This window comes from Brassica napus, chromosome C7, assembly GCF_020379485.1.
Source record: "Brassica napus cultivar Da-Ae chromosome C7, Da-Ae, whole genome shotgun sequence".
Lineage (NCBI taxonomy): Eukaryota > Viridiplantae > Streptophyta > Magnoliopsida > Brassicales > Brassicaceae > Brassica > Brassica napus.
Window position 1 is genome coordinate 37986854 of NC_063450.1, and position 23121 is coordinate 38009974.

At 31.9% G+C, this 23121-nt stretch overlaps 1 protein-coding gene and 1 long non-coding RNA gene across 6 annotated transcripts; both read right to left on the reverse strand.

Annotated features, from left to right (window-relative positions):
- Positions 1-366: 366 nt before the first annotated feature.
- LOC106409272 lies at positions 367-3305 on the reverse strand. Of its 5 annotated transcripts, none has more exons than XR_007326685.1 (4): positions 1507-3302; positions 1286-1422; positions 965-1218; positions 367-855 (listed from the first exon to the last, which is right to left on the reverse strand). It is a non-coding gene; the product is annotated as an uncharacterized LOC106409272 (long non-coding RNA). The 5 variants fall into 5 exon arrangements; XR_001282008.3 differs by having other exon boundaries at positions 1558-3256; XR_001282010.3 differs by having other exon boundaries at positions 1339-1422; positions 1558-3148.
- Positions 3306-4652: 1347 nt separating this feature from the next.
- Positions 4653-15434, reverse strand: LOC106410110 (protein IDA-LIKE 1). Its single transcript, XM_048764387.1, has one exon. The coding sequence runs from the start codon at positions 5109-5111 to the stop codon at positions 4836-4838; it is 276 nt and encodes a 91-aa protein (XP_048620344.1). The 5' UTR covers positions 5112-15434; the 3' UTR covers positions 4653-4835.
- Between the last annotated feature and the right edge of the window lie 7687 nt (positions 15435-23121).

Sequence of the window (23121 nt, forward strand, 5' to 3'; positions counted from 1 at the left end):
AAATTTGAAAATGTCAGAACTTATAGTTTGTTGAGGGTTCTATAATATAAGACTATAGAGATGATGGTATAAGTAAGAAATTAATGGTCAGACATGAAAATTTCTCTAGCTAGATTGTTACTATAAAAATTGGTTAACATGATTTTAGTTTAACTGATAATTTAAGTGTTACTATTTATTATTTATGATAAATAATAGGCAAGTCAAAATGACCAAAACAACCGAAAACTTTTGTCCACCAAACCAATTTATGGAAAGCCATAACAAATGAAAGGTTAGACGAAAATAAAACTAAATGACAAATTCTTAAGCAAACTACCATCCAAAAAGCCAAAACTTAATATTTAAATCTTACAAATCAGGCCATGAAACGCAAACCAATTTTTTTTTTTAACTGAGAAAACAGAAAGTGTCGGAAACACCATAAAGATTCAAAAGGAACGAACCTCAACAAAAATTGAAAACTACGAATAAAAAGCGAAATAGAAACGCTAAGAGCTAAAACTCCAGCTTCTCTCCAAAAACACATAGTTTCACCGTAGACTTTCAACTCCACCATCATCTGTTCCTCGTACCTTCCTCTGCAAGCAAACCCTGTAACCAAGAAGGACTACCCTGGGCCACATAGGACGGAAGTCTCATCTCCTTTGTCACGCTTCGAGCAATTAAGAAAGCACCCCATTTAGCCTCTCTTGACACCATATTCACCTTCCAATCTGTAAGATTACTCAGCACTTCAGTTAACTCAAAACCATACGCTCGAAAGGCTGTCCAGGCACGTGGTCTATTAATTGATCCAACCAATTCTGAAGCTTCTAACTCAAAAATCATATGCTGCAACCTAGTGTATCGTCTCTGTTAGAGGCAAAACGCAAACCAATTCATCTCTTTTTATTTCTTTATTCTTATTTATAAATAAGCTAAGCTTCTTCTACAGAGAAGAAAAAATCTCATTGCTGCTTACCCTATCCTTCTGGTGAAAACTGAAACACACAGAAGGTATAAAATCGTGATGAATCTCTTATCTAACGGCATCCCAGGTTTACCTTGCTCCAGCTTGCAGCTAACTTCAGATTCAATCTCTTGGACAACATCTTTAAACCCATGTTTCAACCTTCAAATTTCAAACAGACCTCTAGATTTCAATACGAAAAAAATCCGGATTCATGACAGGAACAAAAGTGTAAGCCACGAAGAACCCTATCACTGCAGCACGACCTGCAAGACAAAAACTTCAAACTTCAAATTATGTTTAGCTGCAAAGTACGCACGATATGGAAATCACCGTTAATTGAGGAGTTGATATTCTTGTGATGATATTGCTTCATCCATGCCCACCTTTGGATAATCGAGGTATCGAAGAGAAAAAACCGTTAGTACTTGTTTATTGGTTATCTTCAACCCATTTTCTCCTCTTTGCCTCTATAAGTAAAGCAATAGCACACATTAAACAATCAATCACTCATCTCCTTATACGTTATTACAAAACCAAAGCAATAAGCTTACATAAAAAGAGTGCAGAACTGAAATAAAGATTCGAGCTTTAGAGGATCTAACCATCAACTATCACCGAATCCCGATCTGTTTTGCCTCGAATTGTTTCAGATCCCAATTTCAATTAACTCACTTAGCATCTTGAAAGAATGATCTCCGTCGTGGTGGTTAGCAAATCAGTCTCGTCTCCTATATTATCAAACACAGAGGACCTTTTCGTTGGAGATTTAGCCGGTACTTCCTCTACAGAAACGGAAGCAGGATTCGGAATCTCCACGGTGGTTGCAGAAAGAGGACCAGAAGAGTGAGAGATATTGGGGATAAGATTAGGATTTTGAAGTGAAGCAGAGATTGCTTCCATATAACCGCAAAGTAGCGAGGGCTTGGTCTGATCGAGAAGAAACGGACATGTATAGATATTCAAGTGAAGGATGATAACCTTTATATAGGTGTAGATACACCGTCTTACAAAGAGTAAACACACCTTTAATGTCAGATCGTGCTTCACATTGATCTGTAACTCTCAGTTTTTCAACTGATTAGAAGAGAAAACCGAACAGTGATAAAAAAAAAGAAGAAGAGGAAACAGAACAACATTAAAAAATTCTATTTGGTGTTAAGAAGAGGCCAAACCTTAAAACAACGTGTTGTTCATAAACAATATATGGGCCTCTCGGTATCAGGCTTAACTCTGTGATCAAAACAAACAATGGAATGCATGAGCCCAATGTCTCATTAATGAAATGCAGTGTACTGCAAGAAGGGAAACCTGTCGCGCTCATAAAACCGACTTTGTGACATGGACGTCTACGTGGCGCAAGCAGGTGGGAGAAATCTCTATTTTATATATAAAGATATATTTGCTTCATTTTATGCTTTTATGATATAATTCCTCTATTTTTAACAGAAGATATAGAAAAGTGCTATTTTCAACTCTACATATAAAGACAAAAGTAACATTTTCTATATTTTCTTCTATAAGTAAACATTCTCTTTTGTAGAAGCATACTTTGGAACAAAATTACATCTACAATAAAGTTATATATTTTATAGAAAATTATAGAGATATACATTAGAAATGCTCTTAATGTTTACCTTTAGCGTGTAATTGAGTGAGTTAGAAGATGGTCGTTTGAGAGATAAAGTGATAGTACGTGAAAGCAGCTATTCTTGAAAAAGAGAAAGTTGTTTCGTCAAGAAGTTTTAGTGGATTTCTTTAGAGATTTTCACATGATCAGACCTACGGATCCTCCGTACTCGTAATTATTGGTGTTCTTTAATTTTCAGCTCAACGAAAGTATTTAGTGTACAATCATTCTTTGGTTCGAGTATTTTTTTTCTTTGGCTAAGAATGTGAATATAATTAATAACTTATGAACATTTGATACAAGTTATGAACTTGGATCCCATTCTGCTATTGTTCCTAAATGTCGCAAAAGAAAATAAAAAACACTTAGAGACAGAGGAAGAACTAGCAAGTTCCAAAAGAAACATGAGCTAGAATTAAACAACAAGATCACCAAATCAACTAATTTAAGAACCTTACATGCACAAACACCACAAAATGAAAATACCACGTAACTTCTCACAAGTTGGATGATACACGAAAATGAAAAAAAGGATACTTACTTTTTGTTGTTCCGATTATTTGGCTCTAGAGAGTGAAAAACAACGTTAAATCCTTCAATTTGTAATATTAGAAGGACAAAACAGAAGGAGATAACAGTCAGATTGGAAGTTAAGATTTGGTGGACGAACACACCATGTTAAAATTTCGTTGCGCTGTGAAAAGTGAACCATTTACTTCTCACACTCGATCCCTCTAATATATAACATGACCATTGACCAGTATACAAACAGTGACAGAAAATATGTTATTACATCCCAAATATCAGATACGGGCCTACAAGTCCAAAAGTTTCCATGGGCCAAAATCTTGGGTAGTTACTCTCTTTAATGTTGTTAGGTAAACCATCTCTAACACATCTCTATATTTTCTTCAAAATAAAAGAACATGTAGTAATGGGTTGAAGACACTCTTATTCATAATCGTGACTTATGTGATTGATAGCATTAGCGTGCGCTGTTTATTAGAGTTGTATCACAATATTTTCTGTCATATTAAACAAAATAGTTTTTTTTTTAGCAGCAAACAAACACTATATATATACAATAGACATCTTGTTTTAGCATCGGAATTAATGCTTTTTATGATATACATTATTTCAAATATAAGACTAATCCGTGAGGTTGATGGCTAAGAGTTAACTTACTAAGTAAGTATATAATCATAAAATATCTATCCATTAACAACTGTAACTAGGGGTGACAAAATTATCTATAGCTCGATCTGGCTCAGCTCAGGTCGTTTTTTCATGAGTACGATCTCTATATTTTAAACTCATTTAATAAATGAGTTTAATGATCGAGCTTAAATTAGATCACGAGTTATATGAACGAACTTTAATGAACATGAGCTGACTCATGAGCTTGTTCATATTTTACTTATAATAATATATAATATATTTTATATATTATATTTGGATAATTTTTATTTTTTATGTAAAAAAGAGATAATTTCTATATTTATCTTCTAAAATTAAAATGTCAAACCAAATCTTCTTAAAAGATAATATCTATATTAATTATATTTATCTTCTAAAATTAAAATGTAAAACATACATATAAGACATTGAAGATGAATTGGCTCAAGACTCTCACAAAGAATAGGGATCTGGATCATTAGTTTTGTTTTAATTTAATTTATATTAGGTGTTGTATTTTTTATTTTTGTCATGTGTTGGTTTCTATTTAGTATTTAATATTTATGTTTTAGATTTTTTAATATTTAAATTTTGAACAATATTATAGAAGTTATTCTATCACTATTTTATTTTATAATTATTATTTTTATTTAGATCACGAGTTAGCTCATTTAACTCATGATCTAGATGATCTGAGTTCGAGTTTACATATTGAAGCTCATATAATAAATGAGCTGAGCTGAGTTAGCTCATGAAAGAGCCGAGTTCACTATGAGTTGAGCTGAGTTGAGCGAGTTAGCTTACTTTGACACCCCTAACTGTAACCCATAAGTTGGATTGGTCCATCCATTTTAATACTCCAATTAATTTCAAGAAGATAGTGATACGAGAGAATACATATAATATACGTTTATTTTCCAATGAGATATTACAAATGTGAATGAAATCAAATGAGATATAAAAAACAAAAAAACATATACTAAAAGGATCAAAACCAGTCAAAAACAATATGAAGAATCTTCTAAATATATATATTATGATTGTCAAAAAAAAATAACTAAACATCAAATAGACCAACTAGTGTTTGAGATCATTCACCACAGAATTGTGCCTGTTGGAAGGTCCCGAAGGTGGTACAAGCACCCGTTTGGACAAAAAGTGCAACTCACGATTTTTGAATCTAAAACCCTCCGTGAACTCATGTCTTGGTGTTCTTGATCTTGTTTGAGCTATCTCAATTTCAGAAACCGTAATTGTTCCCATCCTTGCCGCAGCGTTGCGTGAGCTAAAAACCAAGAGGATCATAACGAAATAAACACTTACAAACAATATTGTTTTATAAGAAAGATTCATATAGTGTTCGGAGAAAGAAGGCGCAGGACGAGACACTTATTTAGCAACTAGCTAGGGTTTTATAGAGTTTGGATTATTAGAAGGTTTAGGATTTGAGTTGTATATATATGCATATGTATCTATATTCATGTATTTATGTTCATTATATTTTATATCATATGTGTCGGTGAGCACATTTGTGTATGTGTAAATCGCGGTCAAACAAGAAAAGCAAAGAAAATTGAGAAGTGACCCGTAAGCAATGGAGTTTTAGAATATATTTTTAGAGTTTATAAGGTCAACGAAAAAACACACAAAAATAAATAACTTATATTATTAGTTGGACTTTACGTGGGAGGATGGTGTTCGTGATTACCTCAAGTTGTCTGTCAAAACTAAATTATTAAACATTACTACTAATATATATCATACGAAATGAAACTTATATTATGCGATTTGCATGTATAAATAAATATATCACGCTGTTCAAAATAAAATACCACATCGTAATGTAGGCTTTAATTGTAAAAATATAAACATTATTATGTACTATAAAATATCTTGTATTATGTGAGAACCAAAACAATACGTGATTGTGTAATAATGATGTTATTATATTAGGTGCCAACAACAATTCAAATGATCATCTGCGTCTTAATTCGATTGTGCAAGAACATTAATTCTATCCAAGATTATTTTATACAAGCTTTTTCAATGAGAGATCTAGAAAAGGCTTACGTAAACAATATAACTATTAAGTTCAGCTGTTATAAACCATTTAGTTATCGACCCATTTATCAGCCCGTGTAGCAAGACGGACCAAGCTCATCCGCAGGATCATACTGGCGCCTATCTACCCTTGTGTTTATCTACATTATAGTTGGTGTTTATCTTACGTATTGCTAGTCATTATCTAGCTAAGGATAAGTACGATCTCATGTCGATCCAGTACTTAGACCGTCATTACCTTGCTGATAACGCGTTGTGAATGAAGAGGGGAACTTGTGTGTATTATTAGGTCGACCAACTGGTCTTTATATACATATGGCAATGACGGTCTAAGTACTGGATCGACATGAGATCGTACTTATCCTTAACTAGATAATGACTAGCAATACGTAAGATAAACACCAACTATAATGTAGATAAACACAAGAGTAGATAGGCGCCAGTATGATCCTGCGGATGGGCTTGGCCCGCCTTGCTACACGGACTGATAAATGGGTCGATCACTAAATGGTTTATAACACTCCCCCTTGATCGACACATCCGGTCAAGGTTCATTCATGTTTTGGATGTTGCCTCATTAAAACTTCTCTTGACAAACCCAAAACCCAATGTGGTAAAAAGGAAAACAAGACAGGAAAAAGAGTACAACACATGAACTCTCCCTGATGAATGCATCACCGAAGATCCTTCAGTCGACGCATGCCTATCTTCCATATGAGCTTCTTGAACGTTGAGGTTGGTAGTGACTTGGTGAAGAGGTCGGCTGAATTCTCACTCGAACGGACTTGCAATACTTGGACCTCTCCTGCCTTCTGAAGCTCGTGTGTAAAGAAGAACTTAGGAAGAATATGTTTCGTCCTATCTCCTTTAATGTATCCATCCTTAAGCTGTGCGATGCATGTTGTGTTATCCTCGTATAGGATGGTCGGTGGATCCTTTCCTTTGATCATACCGCAAATGGTACGAATATGTTGTGTCATGGATCTCATCCATACACTCTCACGGCTAGCTTCATGCATGGCTAATATTTCTGCGTGGTTAGAGGATGTGGCTGCCATGGTCTGCTTCATGGACCGCCAGGATATAGCTGTCCCACCGTGTGTAAAAACATAACCAGTCTGAGATCTAGCATAATGTGGATCAGAGAGATAACCTGCATCAGCAAAACCAACTAAATCTTCCTTAACTAAATATTTCTTAGATTTGTCAGTAAACATAAGACCCAAGTCTTTCGTTCCTTGTAGGTAACGAAGTATATGTTTAATCCTGTTCCAGTGCCTTTTGATGCACAAGAATTCCATCTTTCATATACTCAAGTTGCAATCTCAAACAAAACTTTGTTTTTCCAAGATCTTTCATCTCGAATTCTTTCTTAAGATATTCAACAGTTTGAGAAATTTCTCCAGAGGTTCCTAGGATATTAAAATCATCTACATATACTGCAATGATTACAAAACCTTTATTGAACTTCTTTATGAACCCTGGTTATGATTTAGTTGGTTTTGCTGATTATGCAGTATAAAATATCTTGTATTATGTGAGAACCAAAACAATACGTGATTGTGTAATGATGATGTTATTATATTAGGTGCCAACAACAATTCAAATGATCATCTGCGTCTTAATTCGATTGTGCAAGAACATTAATTCTATCCAAGTTTATTTTATACAAGCTTTTTCAATGAGAGATCTAGAAAAGGCTTACGTAAACAATATAACTATTAAGTTCAGCAAAGCTGATGGACATATATATTAGATGACACAAATTAATTGTTACAAAAGAAAGAAGTTAAGAAACTAATTCCGTTTTTATAGGGTCACCAAACGATTAATTTATCGAAAAGATAATTAATTTATCATAATATAGTAATTATCTAGGGCAGCTAATATTAAATTATTTATTAGGCGCCTTTTTTTCTGTTATAACAACTAAGCACAACGTCCTATGAAAATCATTTGCATAATTCATAGTTACCAAAAACAAATATTTGCATGTGCCAGGTGGCGATTCCCCTGCAAGCAAACATTGCAAACGCGTGATTCTGAGCCGTTGGATTTCTGATCTTCCATCGGAGACATACATTCGCGTGGACCACTAGATTACAAAATTATAATATGTTTGCATAGTTATAGGTTAGCGCATGATTTCATCTGAAATATTCTAGAAAAAATGTGCTAATGAATAGAGAAACAGCCGTATTATTCACAAAACTAAAAAAATAATCAAGTGCATGAATGCAACTTTAAGAACATAAAATATAATAAAATGATGATATACCTAACATCTACATTTATATAGTAAATAAATTAGTGATTATTATAGGAACATTAGGAATGAATAGAAAAAAAATGTAGAGAAATAAAATTATAGGAATGAAAAAAATAAAAAAAAATTATCAATTTTAGTGAGAAACAAATTTGTTATATATTCCTCTAGAATAAAAAAATGAGAAATAATGAAAAAAAAATGTATTCCTTATAAATAGTAAAAAAAAAAGAATAATAAAGAATGCATTATTCTCTTTTATGAGAGCATTACATTATAGGTTACTTTTTGTTAGGTTTTTAACTTATTCAGGTACTTTCCATTGGAAGAGTACTTTATACTTACATTTTCGATCTTTTGTTCCTGAAATGTCCCTGTAAAAAAATAAAAATAAAAATGAGATATAGAAGAGAGAGAGAAAAATTAAGTCTGGTAGTTTAATGATCGTTACTTCCACCACCTTCGTTTCTTCTTCCGTATTCAATTTTTTTTTCCATCTTTCTCTTTTTCTTTAAATTCATTACCATTTTTTGGAGATTTGTACTTACTTCAAATTCCAGCTATCATAACTCTTCGATCCCTTCGTAGCCCATTTCATCCAAATCTTCAAGTTAATCTTTTTTCTTTAGATATTTTTTTTATATTTACTTCATCTGACATTGCAAAAACCTTCGCCATTACAGATCTTGAGCCATCATCACCGGACCCATAGACATTATTTTTAAAAGGAATGGTGTGGTAGGTTTGTTTTGGTCATCGAATATGTGGTCAGAGTCTTTGTGGCTGCGGTAATTGTGTTGTTGAGGCTGCAACTACAAGTGAGTAACTGGAGTGGATTAAAGCCGTTTCCTGTGACCAACTGCGCCGGTGTGGCAATTGTGGTCATTGGGTACTAGTGTAGGCATAGTTGTGGTCAGTAGTCAATTTGAACATGTAAGAACTTGAAGTTGTGGTCACTAGCTACGGGTAAATCCATAGGGTCAGACTGTTGGTAGGGATCTTTCCATTTTTGTGGTCACTCCACAAAGAAAATGTTGTTTTTGCCAACTCTTATACACATGGTGGGGAAAATAGTAATTGACTCATGAAACGGTGTCATATCTTCATTTCCTTGCTGTAACTGGCTGCCAATACCATACCTTCTTCCAATTTCCAGAACCTCATGTCATTCACTTGCCACACCCATAGCTGTGTTTACGTACAAGCGGTGTTTCTCAAGAACCCCACATCATTCTAACGGTGAGCGTCACGCTTCCATTGATTACGGCTCCTCAACAAATTAGACTCTGAACTATCACCATAACCATTATCTTCAACTTGTGTGTTTCCAATCATATTGAGCCTTTGGAAGCAACACCGTTTTCTGGTGGTCATATCTTCGCTGTAAAGCGATCCAAAGGTCATATGGATTTTCCATGGTCATGTACTGAGTTTTCAAGTTCTCTTGGAGATGGTGGTGTATCATGTAGATAGCTCTATACTTGTCTTTGTCACTAGAATTGTTGTCTTCGGTGATTGTGTCACCAAGATCTTTTGATCGCAGCATGATCTTTGCATCAAGCGCCCATTCCAGGTAGTTGTCACCATTGTTTTTCAAAGCACTGAAATCAAGATTCGCAATCTTTGACATCTGAAAAATATTTGTAGTTTATCCCCATTAGTAAGAAAATAATCGGATCATTCACGTACTCTTTCAGTCGGATACAAGCAATGCAAGTAAATAACAATATTTTTTTCAATGATCCAAACGATTTCATGTATATACAGGAAGGTAAAGTTAAACCTATACATCTAGGATAAAGTTAAATCCATTGCATGAAATCTGATCTGTTTTATCAATTTTCGACATGAAAGTAAACTAATCAGTGTGAATGATCTATCCTAATCAGATGATTTCATGTGATATGCAGGAAGGTAAAGTTAAACCTATACAAAATCGAGATAAAGTTAAATCCATGCATGAAATCAGATTAGTATACATTTTCAAAAAAAAATGCAATCATTTCTTACTTTTATTTGTTTTTGATATTTATCAGATTAAATATAATGATTTGATAATGCTAGTATATCAGTAATAATTCGAAATTTATTTATTTTCAGATAAATACTAGCAATTCCTATTCCTAGTAGGATTAGGAAAAAAAATAAATCGATATTTTTCTGATAAATGCTGAAAATTCTTTTTTTTTATTTAAGATAAAGATATAAGGTTTTTAAAAAAAATAGGAAAATCGAATTAAAATATATTATATATTGTTTTCAGTCGGATTTATAAAAAAAATTGGATTTATCTTTAAAAATTTCAGATTTATCTATAAGAAAAATCGGATTTATCTTAAAAATATTAAAAAAAATTCTTTCAAATTTGAGACAGGTTCTAGTCGATTTCAACATATCAGAGAAAGACTTTAAACATTCAAGAACAAGTTTCTAATGCAAGCAAACAATCAGATTAAGTTGATGCAGCAGTCGGATATATAAAAAAATTGATGTAATTGTCAACCTAAAAGGTTCTAGCAATTAACTCACATCAGGAAGATTAAAAAAATCAAACAAGCTTAAACAGGGTGAAACAAGACGAGATTTAAGCTTTGAAAATAGATTAGGGTTTAAGATTTTATTCTGCAAAGACATACGGCTAGATGTAGCTGTATGTATGCGGCTGAGGGTTTAAATCCTTTTTTGTTTTGTTTTGAGTTTTCTGAAGATACCTGAACCTTTTGTGATGAGTTGAACGGTCTGTGAGGAGAGAGAGCTGCTGCTGGTTGCTGACAGAGAGAAAAGGAGGCGACCGGAAGAGCTTTAGGAGTCGCCGGAAAATAGCAAGAGATCATTTGGTTTCTGATTTATGGGTGGTGGATTTTTGGAAGGGTTTAGAGACAAGGTCGTGCTGATAACGTTATCTTGCTATTTTGTGAATGAAGAGGGGAACTTGTGTATTATTAGGTCGACCAACTGGTTTTTATATACATATGGTAATGACGGTCTAAGTACTGGATCGACATGAGATCGTACTTATCCTTAACTAGATAATGACTAGCAATACGTAAGATAAACACCAACTATAATGTAGATAAACACAAGAGTAGATAGGCGCCAGTATGATCCTGCGGATGGGCTTGGCCCGCCTTGCTACACGGGCTGATAAATGGGTCGATCACTAAATGGTTTATAACACTCCCCCTTGATCGACACATTCGGTCAAGGTTCATTCATGCTTTGGATGTTGCCTCATTAAAACTTCTCTTGACAAACCCAAAACCCAATGTGGTTAAAGGGAAAACAAGACAGGAAAAAGAGTACAACACATGAACTCCCCCTGATGAATGCATCACCGAAGATCCTTCAGTCGACGCATGCCTATCTTCCATATGAGCTTCTTGAACATTGAGGTTGGTAGTGACTTGGTGAAGAGGTCGGCTGAATTCTCACTCGAACGGACTTGCAATACTTGGACCTCTCCTGCCTTCTGAAGCTCGTGTGTAAAGAAGAACTTAGGAAGAATATGTTTCGTCCTATCTCCTTTAATGTATCCATCCTTAAGCTGTGCGATGCATGCTGTGTTATCCTCGTATAGGATGGTCGGTGGATCCTTTCCTTTGATCATACCACAAGTGGTACGAATATGCTGTGTCATGGATCTCATCCATACACTCTCACGGCTGGCTTCATGCATGGCTAATATTTCTGCGTGGTTAGAGGATGTGGCTGCCATGGTCTGCTTCATGGACCGCCAGGATATAGCTGTCCTACCGTGTGTAAAAACATAACCAGTCTGAGATCTAGCATAATATGGATCAGAGAGATAACCTACATCAGCAAAACCAACTAAATCTTCCTTAGATTTGTCAGTAAACATAAGACTCAAGTCTTTCGTTCCTTGTAGGTGACGAAGTATATGTTTAATCCCGTTCCAGTGCCTTTTGATGCACAAGAATTCTATCTTTCATATACTCAAGTTGCAATCTCAAACAAAACTTTGTTTTTCCAAGATTTTTCATCTCGAATTCTTTCTTGAGATATTCAACAGTTTGGGAAATTTCTCCAGAGGTTCCTATGATATTTAAATCATCTACATATACTGCAATGATTACAAAACCCTTATTGAACTTTTTTTATAAACCCTGGTTATGATTTAGTTGGTTTTGGTGATTATGTGAGAACCAAAACAATACGTGATTGTGTAATGATGATGTTATTATATTAGGTGCCAACAACAATTCAAATGATCATCTGCGTCTTAATTCGATTGTGCAAGAACATTAATTCTATCCAAGTTTATTTTATACAAGCTTTTTCAATGAGAGATCTAGAAAAGGCTTACGTAAACAATATAACTATTAAGTTCAGCAAAGCTGATGGACATATATATTAGATGACACAAATTAATTGTTACAAAAGAAAGAAGTTAAGAAACTAATTCCGTTTTTATAGGGTCACCAAACGATTAATTTATCGAAAAGATAATTAATTTATCATAATATAGTAATTATCTAGGGCAGCTAATATTAAATTATTTATTAGGCGCCTTTTTTTTCTGTTATAACAACTAAGCACAACGTCCGATGAAAATCATTTGCATAATTCATAGTTACCAAAAACAAATATTTGCATGTGCCAGGTGGCGATTCCCCTGCAAGCAAACATTGCAAACGCGTGATTCTGAGCCGTTGGATTTCTGATCTTCCATCGGAGACATACATTCGCGTGGACCACTAGATTACAAAATTATAATATGTTTGCATAGTTATAGGTTAGCGCATGATTTCTTCTGAAATATTCTAGAAAAAATGTGCTAATGAATAGAGAAACAGCCGTATTATTCACAAGACTAAAAAAATAATCAAGTGCATGAATGCAACTTTAAGAACATAAAATATAATAAAATGATGATATACCTAACATCTACATTTATATAGTAAATAAATTAGTGATTATTATAGGAACATTAGGAATGAATAGAAAAAAAATGTAGAGAAATAAAATTATAGGAATGAAAAAAATAAAAAAAATTATCAATTTTAGTGAGAAACAAATTTGTTCTATATTCCTCTAGAATAAAAAAATGAGAAATAATGAAAAAAAAATGTATTCCTTATAAATAGTAAAAAAAAATAATAATAAAGAATGCATTATTCTCTTTTATGAGAGCATTACATTATAGGTTACTTTTTGTTAGGTTTTTAACATATTCAGGTACTTTCCATTGGAAGAGTACTTTATACTTACATTTTCGATCTTCTGTTCCTGAAATGTCCCTGTAAAAAAATAAAAATAAAAATGAGATATAGAAGAGAGAGAATAATTAAGTCTGGTAGTTTAATGATCGTTACTTCCACTACCTTCGTTTCTTCTTCCGTATTCAATTTTCTTTTCCATCTTTCTCTTTTTCTTTAAATCCATTACCATTTTTTGGAGATTTGTACTTACTTCAAATTCCAGCTATCATAACTCTTCGATCCCTTCACCGCCCATTTCATCCAAATCTTCAAGTTAATCTTTTTTCTTTAGATATTTTTTTTATATTTACTTCATCTGACATGGCAAAAACCTTCGCCATTACAGATCTTGAGCCATCATCACCAGACCCATAGACATTATCTTTAAAAGGAATGGTGTGGTAGGTTTGTTTTGGTCATCGAATATGTGGTCAGAGTCTTTGTGGCTGCGGTAATTGTGTTGTTGAGGCTGCAACTACAAGTGAGTAACTGGAGTGGATTAAAGCAGTTTCCGGTGACCAACTGCGCCGGTGTGGCAATTGTGGTCATTGGGTACTAGTGTAGGCATAGTTGTGGTCAGTAGTCAATTTGAACATGTAAGAACTTGAAGTTGTGGTCACTAGCTACGGGTAAATCCATAGGGTCAGACTGTTGGTAGGGATCTTTCCATTTTTGTGGTCACTCCACAAAGAAAATGTTGTTTTTGCCAACTCTTACACACATGGTGGGAAAAATAGTAATTGACTCATGAAACAGTGTCATATCTTCATTTCCTTGCTGTAACTGGCTGCCAATACCATACCTTCTTCCAATTTCCAGAACCTCATGTCATTCACTTGCCACACCCATAGCTGTGTTTACGTACAAGCGGTGTTTCTCATGAACCTCACATCATTCTAACGGTGAGCGTCACGCTTCCGTTGATTACGGCTCCTCAACAAATTAGACTCTGAACCATCACCATAACCATTATCTTCAGCTGTGAGTGTTTTAGGAGTGACAGCTTTTGGTGGAGCTGGAGTGCTAGATGGTGAAGTCGTAGGAAAGATGGAGATCTTGTGGTGGTGGAGAAAGATGGAAAGATAAGAAGATAAGATTTTTTAAGTACAAGGGTTTTTTGGTAAAGTTACAACAACAAAGTACATGACAAGCAGAAAATATGTGTAAGTGTAATGAGAAAGGATGAAAGTACGTGTAGATGTAATATTTTCCTCTTTTATTCATTGGTCACCAATTAGATCCATAGAGAGAAGAAAAAGTACAAAATAAATCGCCTTACTTGAATAAAGCATGAAAGTTAAAAACACAAAAGAAGAACCTTCATTCTTTCATGTCTTAGACTACATTTGGTGACCTTTGCGTGTCTGCTCAAATACATGACTAACTTTAAGCAATTTCTCCTAAAACTCAATCAATCACCAAAAACTTGTTCTTAATCTTAATTTAAGTAAGCAAATAGTTCATATAACAAACCTCACAAAGGTGAGTCGTTGTGTCGACTGGGTGTTTCTATGTGCGCTTTCAGGTGCCTATATTCCGAGATTGGTTTTCTGTCGCTTGTGTTGGTTCTTCAGTTGGTGCATTCAAGATTGTGGTTTTCTCTATATTGGTTCTGGTTTGGTATGGAGTTGTATGTATCTTTGGGCTTTTTTCTGCAACGGTGAAGTGTCCCGAGGATCATTGGTTTGCTATTTTCTTCGCTCCGGTGAAAAGTTCTGAATTGAAGTGTGTTGTTCCTCACTATGTTGTGTGGTCTGGCGGATGGGCCTGTTTCTTTTATTTTGCTTGGTTTTCAAGAATTTCAGGTGTTGGTGGTCTGTCCTCATTGGAGGCCCATCCTCGTTGCATCTGGTTGTCTCCTTATAAGCTTCTGGTGGTTCTAAGTTTCATGGCTAATATTTCCTCTTTCCTCTTTCTTAAACTTTTAGTAACTTGGGGTGAATTTCAACTTGTTTTGTTGCTTTATGTGTCCTGTGGGTGGGCTTTAGTTTCTCTTCTTATGGGATTTAGTTACTGTGAGTATCTTCCTTTTTCTCATGTTTATATATTAGACCTTGTATTTCACTTTATTGTTCTAATATAATACAATTTGACGGAAAACAAAACTTCATCAAAGGTTGCACCGATCATTTAAAGACCAATGGGTAGACCCGAGGGACCTCCTTCGACTAGTCCACATGGCAATACAATAGAAGGAAGTCCCCGCGAGATTCACACTGACTAGCGACAATTTCATGTAGATACAAATTGTGTTTTGTGTAGTGAATAACCAATTAAAGAGAGTTTAAACCAAGAAGCATTTATGCCGTTATAATATCTCCAGCATACATTTCTAATGCATAAATTTTCTTTCCACCTACCTTGTATGTAATGCTCTGATCTAACGCGGTTTTGAAGTCTTTTTGCACTTGTGTTCTCACCTATATTAACACCAAGAAGAACATATTAGTTATTGATCCAAAGTTAGCAAAAGAATGGACTTCGGCGCAAATAAAGAATAACAAAGCTAGCAACTTATCTCTTCCCCAGCAAAACCGTACTCGACAACCAACAAGGAATCATCCCGACAACAACCGCTTGACTTGTAAGACAGATGCGGCTTGGAACAAAGACAAACTAGTAGCGGGATTGGGGTGGGTCTTCTCGGGTCCAAGCATCGAAGCTCCAATCAACGGATCAATGGTCGAATCTTCAATCGGCTCACCACTCATAGCTGAAGCCTTTGCGGCCCAATCTGCACTCTGCATGGTGATCACCTTAGAGTTCCGGTCACTTGAGGTCTTCTCCGACAACCTAACGCTCATCCGAGCAATCTCAGGCGAATTTCAGGCTAAAGAAATCATCGGTATTGTGAAAGACATTCGATCGATATCTTCTGAGTTTGCAAATGTTTCATTTTCGCACTTTCCCCGTTCTGAAAACTCTATCGCCGATGGGCTTGCTAAAGGAGCTCTCCAAGCCTCTCTTATGTTGTAGTTTGAACTCTGAATTGGGCTTTTCGTCCCAATCTCTTTCTTTGCCTTTAATGAAGTATTTCAGTGACAAAAAAAAAAGTTATTGATCCAAATCCTTCTTCACGCATACAACTTATTGAGCTCGTCAGCTACAACTTGATTCACATATCTTAATATCCAATACAAGGACTAATTCTTTTATGTATAGATCATGTATATAATCAATGCAATAAACATGTGAAGCAAGTGACAATACCGTGTTTACCTGATACCATCATAACGTGTTAAATTCGAAGATGATTCAGATCAGGCAATCACGTAGTAAGCTGGTAGTTCAGGAGATAATGAAGGAATAGAGACAGGGGCGGATGCACCTTGTGTAGGGAGGGTAACAGTTGCCCCCATTAAATTATGATAAAAAGTTAGAACTATATATAGCAAGATTGTGAAGTGTACGCTTATCAGTTATCAGAGTGGTTGTTGCCCCCACTACGTAGAAACCTCTGCCCCCTTCTTTTCTGTTCGAACCCTTTGTTCTTTTGCATAACTGTTTTAGTTTTGAAGTTATCTATTCTATTAAAACAGCAGACCCATTGATAAAAGTTGGGTCCAACAATTATTTTCTCATAAAAATAACCATATACTTTCTAATTGAATCTAAATATATATTTTGTAACCATCTTTTTAATCAACAAATAATACATTACTTATACATTATACATTAGTTAATCCAATGAATTAATATCCACCTTTATACTTACAATTATGAATACTAATATGTAAAATCTAAGTTTATGCTTTATATTTACTAACCCTGCTATTTTAATAAAATAGATAATATATTATTATAATATTATTTACCATTGAAAAAGTTAATATAAAAATTATTTCCTATTTACCAAATATAATTAGATTTTTATTTCAGTTTCATGAAATAAAAATTACTTGACTAATCTATCTACAAAATTACGATTTTGCCTATAAATAAATTAAATAATAATTATCATGAAATTAAATTTAAATTAAAACAAAATAAAAGATCATTAGATTTATCTAGGTTTTTTCGGGTCAACCATTACAAGTCAATGCCAATTTTATGTGTTTTTAACGGGATTTTATGGAGTGTTTAAATAGAAATTTTATAATTTAATCCAAAATCTGAGTTGGATTATATGGAGATCACTAGATTTACCATTTTTATCGTGGATTCAGATCAAATATGAAAATATCGCAAAAGATATTAAAATATATTATAAATTTAATTTAGCAAAATTTAGATAAATACAATAAATCAATATTTTTGAATATATGTCGAATTTAATGGGATTCGGAACCCAGACTTACGGGTAGATTCCACATTGATTTTTCGAGTACGAATATTTAATTACATTAATAATTCAAAATGCCAATAAATGCAACAATATCATGATTTTATTTAAACATGATTACATATTTCATCATCAAAATTATTTGTATTAAAACGTTAAACATATTATAATCTGCACATTTATAATGCTTTCTTTGTAACATTTAAATGTAAATAAATAGTCAAAAATATAAATTTGATCTTTTTCAGAAATAAATCCGCATTTTAAAAAAACGGGTCAAAAATATAACTATACTTTGTTATTTTAAAAAATAAAAATTAATAACTGTTTAGGAATAAAGTATAAACTTAATGTGTGAAATGGCTATAACACAAGTATGTATAATTATGAAACATCACAAATTCAATACAATTATCAAAACATCTTACTAATAATTTTTAAAAAATAGTTTGCACAAAATGATTACAGAGAAAAACACAAAATGATTACAGAGAAAAACACAAATATAAAATTAATTTTTTTAAAAAAATATGAAAAAAATATATGGAAGGGCTGGTCAGAATCTAGTTTATTATTTAAAATAGAAAATAACCTTCTAATTTCATCTCTTAAACAATGGCACGATTTAAGTACTCTATATTTCTATTCTATTCTAGAAAAGTATAGTTGCCATTTTACTCTAGTCTCATTCCCTTTCTTTGTTGCACACTTATTTTATTTTTAATTTATTTATTTTTCTGTCTAAAAACTACTTTCCAATTAACTCTGTAATAATAATTGCATCTAATTTATTGATTTTAACATATTTGTTGTATTCTCTTACAACATTTTGCATATTTTTCTATAAATTGTAAAAGTGTTCAAAAAATGAAGAATAAATATTTTTTTAAACCACTTTTTATATTTTTCTAGTTTCTTACACTTTTTATTGAGTTGTTGTTTTTAGAATATAATTTAATTATCAAATAATTTTTAATAATAGTTATTTAATTTTGATATTATCATTTAATTTTAATATTATTAGATAATATAAAATTTATAAAAAATAATTTATATATTAAATAAATTTGCTCTCAGTCAAAAATATTTGTAGATCCCCACTGAATAGAGACCTGTGAAAACAATGGTTAGGGAGATCGATCTCACTGCTCAAAACTTTTGTTCGATGTATTTTAAACAAAGAATGTGAGAGACAAAATGACACCATACATTTTCTTGCTGCTTCTGAGCCTCCTGATGAACCTCCTGGTACACGGGTCAAGTCCCATGGATTAGCAGTTACCTTTAACCAAAGATCATATCACTAAACCATCACAAGCATTTTCCTTTTAAATTCATCATCATCAAAATTTGATCTTTTCTGATAGGACGAACTTGAAAGGCAGAAGCTTTCGAAATTATTTGTTGTAACGTCGGAGAAGATATATCAGGGTAGCGGTAAAACCTGACGGCGGTGCCGTAATTGTAAATGGGCCGACACTAAACGGGTTATTTTAAATAAAGCCCAATAGGTTGGATTATTTTTTGTCCACAACGACGGATATATATGATTTGATAAGCGCTTCGCCCTACGATCATTTTCAAAAAAAAAAATTGACATGTCAAGTAAAATTTATGACAAGGCTTATGGCTAATACGCCATGAACAATTACATTTAATAATAATTTATATTTTAGTAAATATTTTAGAATGTGATAATAACTCATACAATACATTTAATATTGATTTATATTTTTGGTTAAATTTTTAGAATATGATAATGATTCATGCATTATTATTAAAATAAATATATTCAAATATAACATTAACAATTTCGAAATATTATTTCATTCTATTTTTATAATTATAAAAAAAATTAATAAAATTTTTAAAAATTTCCATATTTAAAAAAAAAACTATAAAATTTTAATCGTAATATCATTAGTTACTTTTATATCTAAAAATAAATATATTATAAATTTTTAATATTCTAATTCTAATTTATATGTATGATTTATTTTATATAATATTATATTATTTTAATTAGACATACAATTTGAATATATAATATTTAGTTGATATCGATCATTCATGAAAGATAGTTTAGACCCATGTTCGAAATTACACTACGCGTGAATTGGCGGTCGGGTTGGACCTAGCGAGTTAACTAAAAATCGGAGACTAATTGAGTCTCATAGCCCAGATTTCTTAATTTAGAATATATTTGTATATATTTAATAGTTTTCAAAACAATAATTATTAGATTACCATGGTCTAGTGGTTTCAGAAATTGACTTAAGTCCCATTGCCCAGAGTTCGATGCCTAAGTTGTGCGTTTTAGTCATTTTTTCTTTTGTTTTTTAATGAGTCGCAAAGTTTTAATTTCTTCATCATCTTCCTCTAGGTTATTTACTTTTTCCTGAACTCTTTCATGGCCGTCATGGCTATTTTCACCATAATTCATCAATCTTTCACGTTTTTCTTGTTTTCTTAGACTTTGGACTTAAAATATAATTTTTATGGTGAAAATGATAATTTGAAATAATAGTAATTAAAATAACATATACTAAAATGATAATTTGAAATAATAGTAATTTTAATCTATAGTAATTTTACCTTCTATAGTAATGATTAAAATATCAATGATGAACTGAATTAGAATATTATAGAGATTTAGTAAATACTTATTATTTTTTAATTTTTGATAATTATACAATTTTTATTTTTTTATTATATTTTTTATTAATTTTATACAAATTGATTTAATATATTTAATGATATATATCTAAGATTATAATTTAAATATATAGATATATATCTATTTTTAAATATAATTTAAAATAACAAATTATTTTTATCTTAATTTTATTTTTAATTAAATCAAATTTATTTTAAAATTTTGGTAAGAAAATAATAAAATCTACAATATTAATAAAAAATTCTTTAAATATAATATAAATTTAAAAATTTATTAATGCACATGGTACGAAAACACCTAGTTACTTGTTGAATCTGAATATATATTTTGCAATTCTCTATGGATCAAATTCTCAACTTCACGTAGAAACCTTTCAAAGTTAAATAGTTAGTGTCCAACACTAAGATGGAAAAACGTACATTTCATATCCAACATATCACTATATGTTTAATTTATACTCAATTTATGTTACTGTGCAAAAATATACCTGAACTTTCAAATATATTGTTTATTTTTTTGGTGAAATCATACACCAATCGCCTCATCAGCTGCCATGTCATCTAATTTTGCTGACGTGAATACTACATCAGCTAATTTTGAGGATGCCACATGTACATAAATGTTTCTTTGAAAAAACCAAAATAGTCATTTTTATAAATTTTATTTTTTAGAAAATGTAAAATTTTATAAAATTTTATTATTTGGTAAAATTAACCTAAATTAATTAAATAATAAAATTTTAATCTTATAATAAGAGATATATTCGTAAATTTGTCGATCCTATCACAATACAATCCTTATAAGACTTATGTATATGTGTTTTAATGATTCAAATTCAATGCTAGTGTTGCTTTATAAGTATATATTTTTTATGTTTTCTTTTAGGGTTATCCGAACCGATCCAGTATAACTAAAATTCAAACGATATACGGTTACTTTATGTGTTTTAGTATGTGATACAAAACCGACCCGAACACTCTAGTATGTGATACAAAACCGATCAAAACCCGATGTGTTATATCCGATCCTGATCAATACTTACAAAAATACCAGTATGGATCATAGGACGTGTTCCAAAATAGAACGAAATTCAAAAAACCTGACATGAAACCAACGGGTACCCAAACATTGTATTTAAAGAATTTATGATGTAAATTTATTATATAAGATTTACGAATATATCTCTCATATTAGATTAAAATTTATTATTTAATTAATTTTGTAAATTTTACTAAATATAAAAATTTACAAATTGTACATTTTCTAAAAAAATATTTTATAAAACGTATATTTTGATTTTTTTCAAAAAACAGATTGTACACGTGGCATTCTCACTAGTAAAATTAGCTTACATAGCATTTACGTTAGTAAAATTAGATGATGTGGCAACTGATGTGGTCACTGGTATATAATTTAGCCAAAAAGATAAACAAGTCTACAAGTTACATAGTCCACAAAAGCTTATAACATTTTCTTGATCTATTTTAAAAACTTCAACTTTCTTTTGAGAATAAACTCAAAAGTAAACAGCAATATTTGGAAGAAAAAAACAAATAAAATTCGCAAATCGATTTTAATTATGTCTAAGATATATATTATAGTGTACTAATAAATAACAAATATTTATAATTTCATATTTAATTTTTTTTATTAATATGGCATTGTTCGTTTGGACTAAGTAATTAAGTATGTATTAGAGATGGACATATGATCCAGAATTCAAACTATTATCTGATCAAATTCGCTTCAAATATTTGGGTATATGAGATACTTGAATCCCTATCTGATAATATTTTTTTTGAATGTCGATTTTTGTGTCGTGTATTACTACTTATTCTAACACATATTTATTTATAACAAGGTTTAACGGAATTTTTTAAAACCTAAAAAAAATACTAACATATAAACTCGTTTACTTAGTAAAATATCTCTTGTGAGACTTACAAAAAGAACTAACAACCATTTTTCATAATAATTTCAAAAGTTATAGATAAAATACACAGTTGGCACCCTTTTATATTAAAATGTTGATAAAAATATAGTTTTAAAACAAATTTACATCATCTAACCATTACATTTCTTTATTTTCTGAAAAATATGATAATCACTTAATAGAAAAATATGACAATCACTTAACAGAAAATATGAGAATCCCCTATACCGTAAATACTGGAATTGTTTTGAAATGCTGATCACTTATTAATAGAAAAATGGCATCATTGGTTAATAGCCTTTTCAAACTTTTGGCTCCGAATGATAACAGCGGATTGAACGGTGCGTGACAAGCGGTACGGTTTTAACAGTTATAAAAATGTATAGATATACAGTATATATAAATATTTTTGTTATTATTAACTGCGGTGCGGTGGGGAGCGGATTAAAAATATCCAAGTCTGCTTATATGTGAGTGATATGAGCTAGTCACAAGCCACTAAACATGTTTCAAGGATATGACATTTTTTTTTGTACAAATGACATTTTTCTTTTAAAAAAATAAATAGCAATTCCAATCTTCAACTAACAAAATCAATCAAATCAACACGATTCATTATTTCAAAACTTGTACGGAGTTCAGTAAGTAAATTAATATAATATGCATGTAGAATACAAAAGCAAAGAGGTCATGAACATTAAACTCGTCGCCAGGTTGCCAGAGGATGATTTTAAAGTTTGTGAAAAGAAACGAAATTCATTACTAACTTTACTATTTACCCGTACGGCTCGTTGTATCTTGCAAGAGTCATTAATTAAAATATCATCATTGATTTTAGTTCCCGTTTCCAATAACACATATTGGATCAATGTGTGGTTGTAAAGAAATGCACCTACTTGGATTTGATTGAAGTATAAAAGTATTT

Coding starts and splice junctions, on each gene's coding strand:
- LOC106410110 (XM_048764387.1), bottom strand. CDS start 5,111: ATGAATCTTTCTTATAAAACAATATTGTTTGTAAGTGTTTATTTCGTT.